Source organism: Panthera tigris, chromosome A1 (assembly GCF_018350195.1).
Source record: "Panthera tigris isolate Pti1 chromosome A1, P.tigris_Pti1_mat1.1, whole genome shotgun sequence".
In the NCBI taxonomy this organism is placed as follows: Eukaryota; Metazoa; Chordata; class Mammalia; order Carnivora; family Felidae; genus Panthera; species Panthera tigris.
The window spans coordinates 90034927-90043427 of NC_056660.1; the positions used below are offsets into that span (position 1 = coordinate 90034927).

The 8501-nt window shown below is 51.2% G+C and overlaps 1 protein-coding gene across 3 annotated transcripts in view; it reads left to right on the plus strand.

Annotated features, from left to right (window-relative positions):
• TBC1D9B (TBC1 domain family member 9B) overlaps positions 1–5853 on the plus strand; it is a 45742-nt gene extending 39889 nt beyond the window's left edge. For 2 of the 3 annotated variants that reach the window (XM_042981954.1, XM_042981955.1), the window contains 4 exons: positions 1051–1122; positions 3027–3089; positions 3661–3767; positions 4840–5853. In XM_042981954.1, the coding sequence (XP_042837888.1) occupies positions 1051–1122; positions 3027–3089; positions 3661–3767; positions 4840–5526 (929 nt within the window). In that variant the 3' untranslated portion in view covers positions 5527–5853. Of the gene's footprint in view, positions 1–1050; positions 1123–1345; positions 1397–3026; positions 3090–3660; positions 3768–4839 lie in introns of all 3 variants that reach the window. The other variant, XM_042981959.1, reaches the window with a different exon arrangement.
• The last annotated feature ends 2648 nt before the right edge of the window (positions 5854–8501 follow it).

An 8501-nucleotide genomic window follows, 5' to 3' on the forward strand; every position in this document is an offset into this window, starting at 1 on the left:
TGGAGAGTTCTCCAAGATGGGGAAATTGAGACTTGGGCAGGTGAGAATTCTAGCCCTGGGCCCTCTACCCTGGGGTAGAGCTACCTTGGGCCCCTGCTGTTGTTCATTACCCGCCCTGGGGAGTCTGCAGCTGCCTCCAAGTAGGCCGAATGGTTTTTAGAACACTGCTGTGCTCACCCTAGAGACTGTCACTTAATTGGCCCAGAATGCGGGTTTAAATCTCTCCCCCCTCAACCAGCGGGGGCGGGGGTGTTCTGAGCAGCCAGAGCTGGAAGGCCCTGCTCTTGACACAGGTATTCTCACCTGTGGCTGGTTTTCCCTGTAATTCAAAGAACAGTGGCCTCAGGGATGCCTCCGGGAAGGTTGATAGCAGCCAGCTCTGCCTCTACTGAGGGAAAGCCCCGGGCTAGGCAGACCCCATAGGGCCAGGATCCTACAGGTAGCACATGGGGCCACCTTCGCCAACTCCTGAGCCACCTCTGCCTGCTCTGCTGTGTCCAGAGTTCCTGTGGACTTCGGTCCACACCCTGCCACCTCCCCTAAGTGCCACCTTTTCGACCCCCCATCATCGCATCCCCGTCCATGCAGTGGGGAGGATGAGACTCCTCCCCCAAGAACCATGTGAATCGGAAACCGAGGGGACTGCTTACTCACAAAGTAGTGGATGCTGATGTGGATGCTGACATGGAATGAAGCCTGAGGTGCATCAGAGGGAAGAGCAAGTCGCTCATGCGTGGCTGGGCCCTGCACTTGTGTCTGAAGGATCCTCAGCACCACACCATCAGGGCAGGAAGAGGGCTGGCCGTTGTCCAGACTCCCAGCTGCACTGCTGGGGTTTTTAGATGGGATACGTGTGACATTTTCAAACACAAGTCAAGAAAGGAACAAGAACTGTGATCAGTGGTCGCCATTAGCGCTACGACCACACCCCACATCATGGGCACCTGGTGCCCTGCGGGGAGCCAGGCCTCCTTCCAGGACTTGGGAGGTTTGCTTTGGTGAGTGCCATTGTTTTCTCCTGCCCTCACTTGCCTCTCTCTTTGAGTGCAGCCCTGAGCCCAGAGGAGGCAGAGTCAGCCCTGGAAGCGACCCATTACTTCACAGAGGACAGCTCCTCAGAAGGTGAGAGCTGCTGGCCCCGTGCTGTGGCCTTGGGCCTCGTAGCTGTGCAGCCTTGCTGTGGGGCCCACACAGGCGGCCTGCAGCCCTCAGTGGGCTCGGGGAGCGCCCTGTGTTGGGCAGGTCCCCGGGGGTGTTCTCACTCCTGTTTCTCTTGTCTCTGCCTTCCTGGACCTTGGCCTATTCCTCCCTCTCTCCTCCACCTCTCCTCCGCTGTCCCTTCCAGCATCTCCTCTGGCCTCAGATCTGGACATTTTCCTGCCCTGGGAGGCTCAAGGTCAGTCCCTGGGGGGGTCAGGGGCATCTGCTGCTTTGTGCTGGGCTGTGTCTTCCTAACACTCTGCTGCATGGTCAGGAGGCCTGGACACGCTTGGTCCCGCTGAGGAGGACCCAGAACGAAGCTGCTGCTTACTGGGGGAGTTGAGGGGCGGTCTCCATGCTTGTCGAGGGGAGTAGTAAATGATGACACACAGCGCAGTGGGCAGTGCACAGACACCAGGGCATCAGCTCCACAGCCACGTGCAGAAAGTATTCATTCCATCATCACGTTCATAGGAAAAAGTATAGATGCCATCATCACAACAGTGTGAAACGGATCAGCAGAGGTAGAGGAGGGTGGTGGACACTTTCCCTGGAAAATGTTCTCTTGCTCTACACAACTTTTTCATTAAGGAGAAATACATTTGTTGAGTGCCTTTTTGAAGTCATTCCTGTTGCTACAGTTAGAGCCCATTCTGGAGCATCAGATCCAGGGTGAAGGGGGCATTCTGGGCTTGGGATTTGGCAGTGAGGCTGGTGGTACATAACGGATTTACAAAACTGACCAAAACCCCGTCCTATAAGTTCCCATGGGAGACAATCCACACCTAAGAGAAATTAAAAACAGTGGGTATCAAGATGCCCAAGGCAGTCCTGCTGGTGGTGTCAAAAGGCTTAATTTGAACTTGAAATGAAGCTTGAGAACCTGGATTTCAAATACACAGACTAAATAAGCAGATGTGTCTTCTGTTAGACTCAGAATCTGAAAAATCAGGGGCACTTTAGGCTTTTCCCAGGCGCTTCCAGTTAAGGCCAGGGACTGGGGGTTCAGAGCCCTGTCCTCAGACCGCACATAGCCCCAGGCAGTGGGTCTCCATTCCGCAGTGAGAAGCCTGAGCCCAGAGAGGTGCACCCTTCCCCCCCACCACACAGCACTGGGATGCTGCCGCCCACCAGTAGGTCTCCGGCGTCCGTGCTGCCCTCAGGTCTGGGAGACTCCCCACATTCATGGTCCCCATAGGAAGCACAGTGCAGGCCGACTCCAGCAAATGTGTCACTTTAAGAAATACAGCGCAAGGGGCACCTGTGTGGCTCAGTCAGTTGAGCATCCGACTTCAGCTCAGGTCATGATCTTGCAGTTCGTGAGTTCGAGCCTTGCATCATTGGGCTGGCTGCTGTCAGCCTGTAAGGGCAGAGCCCACTTTGGATCCTCTGTCCCACACTCTCCGCCCCTCCCCCACTTGCACTGTATCAAAAATAAATATTAGAAAGAGAAAAAAAGAAAAAGAAAAGAAGGAAAAAGAAAGAAAGAAATACAGCGCCAGATACAGAACTCATGTCCATAAAATTCCTCATCAGCCAGTGTGGCAGTTGGTCATGGGTTGAACTGATAATCAGGACTGCCCTCCGTTCGACCTTTTTCAACAGTAACTACAGAAATTAATTCTCGGGTTTTAACTCCATAACGTGCATCATTGTTCACTTAAACACTTTGTGCATAGACCTGTATTCCTTTCGTAGAGAGGAAGGAGGGTTTGGGGGTGCTTTGATTCTGCAGGAGAACAGACCAGACTGCTCACAGGCCGCCATGGTCCACAGTCATAACTGCAAAACATTCCCTGCGTACTTTTTCTTTTCTGGTTGTCCAGAAGCACTACGGCAGGAAGAGCAAGAGGGAGGTGGAAATGAGGACGTCCAAGACAAAAAAGGAGGTATGTGCTAGCCAGTCTTCACCAGTACTGGTGCAGATCCCAGGGTCAGTGGGATCTGGGGGGCCCTCCCTGCAGGAGAGGCCCCCACCCAGGGAAACGGCAAACTCATGCCCAGCACCGCAGCCCTTCCTGTGGAAAGGTGAATACTTGGCCCATTAGGTGCCAGGGGAGGCTATTCTCATCAGCCCCAGACCTGTCTTGTAGCTGTGAATACCCCTCCCCCTCCCCTGCTGTCACCACCTCCCTCTGGGGTGTCTGCTTTCTGCCAGGATCCCTCTAGATGCCCAGCATCTCTCCCCCTTCTGCTTCCACGGGCTTCTGTCCCCATCTCAGGGAAGACAGGTGGAGGCCCTCTTCACCTCAGGCCAAACCTAATATAGCAGAATAACTTAGGGGAGACACTTGGGTGTTCTGGAGTGTTCTTCCTATCCCTACCTCCCCAAATACCAGGGGGGTTGGTAAAAGGGCCCAGATAACCCTATGCCGGATGACACCAAAACCCACCCACTACCTGCTACCAGCCCCCAGCTGTTTCTCAAATTTGACAGATTTATTTTCTTCCAACTTGCAGAAGAGAAGGGGATCAGTCCTCCAGACTATCGCCACTACCTTCGCATGTGGGCCAAAGAGAAGGAGGTTCAGAAGGAGACGATTAAGGATCTTCCCAAGATGAACCAGGTAGGCCCATTCAGAGCCCACAACAGACATTTCCAAGGTTGCCTCCCCACACACACCTGGCAGCTCCCCACCCTCCCTCCCAACACTCCCTGTAGGGTGGAAATTCTCCTGCCAACGTCCAGCACCTGCTAGTCAGACAGCAGTCAGGGACAATTCCAGAAAGATAAGAGGCCAGATGTTTCAGGGCCTTGTCCTGGGTGGTGTTTCCTGGTGACGATTTGCTCACATTTGATCAGTATCCGTGTACCAGAAAAGCAGTAAGGAAGGTTAGCCTCTGACACGCAGAGACTCACACAATCCCGACTACGAGACAGCCTCATGGCACCCCTGCTTCTCCCAGGCCCCTCACAGGTGCCATGCACACCCAGGCCTGCTCCACCCATGGCCCACTGTTCCTCTCCTGGTCTCTGGGTCGGGAACCCGGCATCTTGCCAAGGGTCTCACTGCCAGGGCCGCAGACATCTAACCAAAGGCAGCCTGACCACAGCCCTGCTCTTCCCAGAGGCATACCCTGCGATCTGGGCACTCTCTCACCCGCAGCCTGAAGAATAGGGTGCCCCGTAGAGATAGTAGAGGCACTATCCCGTTCTCAGGCAGGAGGCCTGAGTGTGTGGTGTGAGCCACCTGGAATCAGACCTCCCCACCCCCTCAACTGACCCAGGCTGTACTTGCCTTGTCCCCACCCTCTACTTTGATCAAAGATATAAAAAACTCAAAGTGACTCCAAAACACACTGAAGAAGTCTCTGTAGCCACTGGGTTTGGAGTCACAATAAAAGTCAATCTGTCTCTGCTAGCAGAGTAGATGTAGGGACAGAGAAAGACTCCCAGTCCCTCTCTGAGCTGAAAGAAAGGCAGCTAGAAAAGAAAGCTATTCGAAGGCTGTGTGATACTGGTCAAGTCACTTTCCCTCTCTGAGTCTCAATGTCCCAGTCTGTGAAATGGGCGTGACAAGGCACAGGTATGGAGACACCTAACAAGACAGCACAGCATGGGCAGTCTGGCTAACCCGAGGCCAGCCCAGCCCATCCTTTACCATCTCCCTGACCTTTTTCTCTATCTCCCCTGAAAAGGAACAGTTCATTGAGCTGTGCAAGACGCTTTATAACATGTTCAGTGAGGACCCCATGGAGCAGGACTTGTACCATGCCATTGCCACGGTGGCGAGCCTCCTACTCCGCATCGGCGAGGTGGGGAAGAAGTTTTCTGTGCAGCCGGGCAGGAAGCCCCAGGACGGTGCACCCGAGGAGGATGAGCTGCCCACCCCAGACCCCCCGCAGGACCCGGCCCCAGAGCTTCAGCCTCCAGCTGCAGGCGACCCCCAGGCCAAAGCCGGGGGAGACACCCACCTTGGGAAAGTTCCCCAGGAGAGCCAAGTGGTGGGCGAAGGGGGCGGCGGCGAGGGGAGGGGCTCCCCCCCCCAGCTTCTGTCCGACGACGAAACCAAAGACGACATGTCCATGTCCTCCTACTCGGTGGTCAGCACAGGCTCCCTGCAGTGCGAGGACCTGGCCGACGACACGGTGCTGGTAGGCGGGGAGGCCCGAAGCCCCCCAGCCATTGCCCGCTGTGGGGGCACCGTGGACACCGACTGGTGCATTTCCTTCGAGCAGATCTTAGCCTCCATCCTGACGGAGTCCGTTCTGGTGAACTTCTTTGAGAAGAGGGTGGACATTGGACTCAAGATCAAGGACCAAAAGAAGGTGGAGAGACAGTTCAGCACCTCCAGTGACCTCGAACAGTCTGGACTTTCAGGCTGACGGGGACCTGGCTTGTCTCTCCTCCCCTCCTCCTCCTCCCTCCTGTTCTCTTTTCTCCTTAAGGACACACCCCTCCTGTTCTCCCCAGATGCAGTGAGTTGTAATCAAGGGGAAAACAAGGCTGAACAGCCACAGTTGGGCCCAGACAGAGGCTCCCAGCCCCTTCTTCCTGCCTGCCTGGTGGGACCCGCCTTGGTCCCCATGTAGTGTCAGAGGCTGTCCGTCCTGGCCTGCTCGCCCAGAGCCTCTGTGCCCCATGCTGTGGCCAGGCCACACCACGCCCTCCACCCCTGGGGAGGATGGGGGTTCCCAAAGCTGTGTATTCGGTAGGGCGGGGGGGGGGGGGGGGGGGCTTTCCTGCCATTTGGCACCAGGCAGGAGGTCACATGTCTATTGGGCATCAAAGTGGTGGGAACTTCAAGGTACTCTCTAGGAGCTCCTGAGCCCGAGCCCCTGCTGAGGGACCCAGACAGAAAGTGTCTACCACACCAGGGCGAGTGCTGCACCGGCGTCACTCCGAATGCTCTTTCAGCACGTCAGCCTCACCATTAACCTTAAAAGCACATCCCTCAGGTCCTGATATATTTCCTTGTATTCATTTCAGTTGGCTGGAAATCACAGTGCTCAATGCCTTAATAAATCCCTGAAAGAACTCAATACCATACTGTGTACAGAGCCTTCATGTAGCCTCAGCTACTGCTTGGGCTCCTGGCTTCTTCTCAGGCAGGTGAGGGGCCAGGCCGTGTTCCAGAGGCTCTGGGCACTTAGACCCCCACAGGGATGGGGGTTCAAGGTTCCCAGGGAGATTGGGGACACAGAAGGTGTCTGACCTGGGCCAACAGGGTAAGCCCCGAGCTTCGTAGGTATAAGCAGCCTGAGTCTTGTGGGTGTAGGTGTGTGCACAGTCCTGGGCTGCAGCAAGCACTTGGGTTCAGGAAGCTGTTGTGGGGCCACAGGTGACAGGCTGAGCCATGAGCATCTCCTAGCTTTGCAGCAAGAGCTGATCATCAGCGTCTAGCGTCTGCCCTCCCCTACACGGAACAGCTCTCCGTGGTTGTTTTGGTTTTTTTGTAATAGTTTTATTGAGGCATAATTTGCATACCATAAAATTCACTTGTTTTCAAGTTCTAGTTCGATGATTTTTAGTAAATTTACAGAGTTGTGAACTATCATCACAATGCAATTTTAGAATATTTCCATCAGCCCAAAAAGACCCCTCCTACCCATGTGCAGCCAATCCCTGTTCCCACCCCCAGCTCCAAGCAACCACTAATCTACTTCCTATCTATAGCTTTTATGGCTGGTATTTTAAATAACAGTCTCTGTGATTTTACCTTGTTCACAGCTGCTGGGTCACACATCTCAATAAATGCAGCAAAACATCAAGGAAAATGAATAATTGTTTGCTTTCTTAACAAGAAGATGTCATTAATCAGTGTCATTTCCTTTCTACTATTTACACAAACATACCACATTGCCATAAAGAAATTTCAAAGGGCTCATACCAGAAAGACCGTATTCTTGGCCATAATGAAATTAGGTAAAGATATACATAAAAATCCCACAAGGTTGGCAGTTTAAAGTATTAAATTGATTGTAATCAATTAGAAAGATTGAAATGAAATGAAATTTGGGTAAATGTATTATATCATGTAGAAGTCTAAATGTGAGAATACACCAAAGAAATTAAACAGAAGACCATAAAACAAGAATCTAGCCTTTCCTATGATAAAAGAATATACAAAAATGTACAATAGTACTTTCGTCTATTAATCATTCAACCTGTGATATTCAAAATATTTAACAACCAGAACAGTTAACACAAAATATACGAATACAAGTAAAGCTTTAAAAATATTTTTATCCTGGAAGTAAACACAATTGTGTAGTTTTTAAGGGCTTACCAAGTGATGTTGTACCAATCCAAGTCATTTTTTTAATTCCCAAGAAAATGAATTTTTTTAATGTTTATTTTTGAGAGAGAGAGTATGCAGGGGGAGGGGCAGAGAGCAAGGAGAGAATCCCAAGCAGATAGCTTAAAGCCCTACACAGAGCTCCATCTCAAAAACCATGAGATCATGACCTGAACCAAAACAAGAGTCAGACACTTAACTGAGCCACCCAAGGCGCCCCAAAATATATATGAGTTTTAAAGATTACATATTTATTACAGGAGGAAAACATACAGAAAAGTAGAAAAACAATTTTTCCTAGTTTTAAGATTATTCAGTATTTTTGTGTGTTTGTTTTTCAATGTTTATTTATTTTGAGACTGAGAGTGTGAGTGGAAGAGGGGCAGAGAGAGAGAGAATCCCAAGCAGTCAGCTTGAAGCCCACGCAGGGCTCCACCTCACCAACCGTGAAATCACGATCTGAGCCAAAATCAAGAGTCAGACACTCAACTGACTGAGCCACCCAGGCGCCCTGTGTTTTTTTCTCTTTTTCAAAGTTGAACCCGTACCATATATGAAATTTTTATTCTTTTTGTTGAACATGAAACATTCTTTTCAGATACCTTCCGTTCTCAGCCACAATAACTCAAACGTGGGAATAAACAAATACCACTCAAATGAGAACAGGAACTATTTATCTAGAGTTTGTTGTAGAAAAGGAGTCAGCCGTCATCACTTGGCAGAGACTCAAAGGTAGAGGAGTGGGAAAGCCTTATAAGTGAAAACAAAGAAAGGCTTCAGGTGTGCTCTGATTAGAGGCTGTGGGCAGGGAAGGGGAAGCTGGCTAACTAGAAAGAGTCTTTTGTGTTGCTGTGAGGAGCATAATTGTCCTCAAGTTGGTCCAGAGATGAAAGGCAAAATGCAAAATATAGGGAAATTGGCAGTCATTGACCAAGTCCTGTCTGCTCTAGAGGTTGTAGATTTGTTTTGGAGGTTGGGGGGTTTTGCTATAGAGGTGTTAATATGTGGTCTGGTCACAGTCCTTTTGTAAATTCAGCCTCTCAAACATAGTATTTGTAAGCA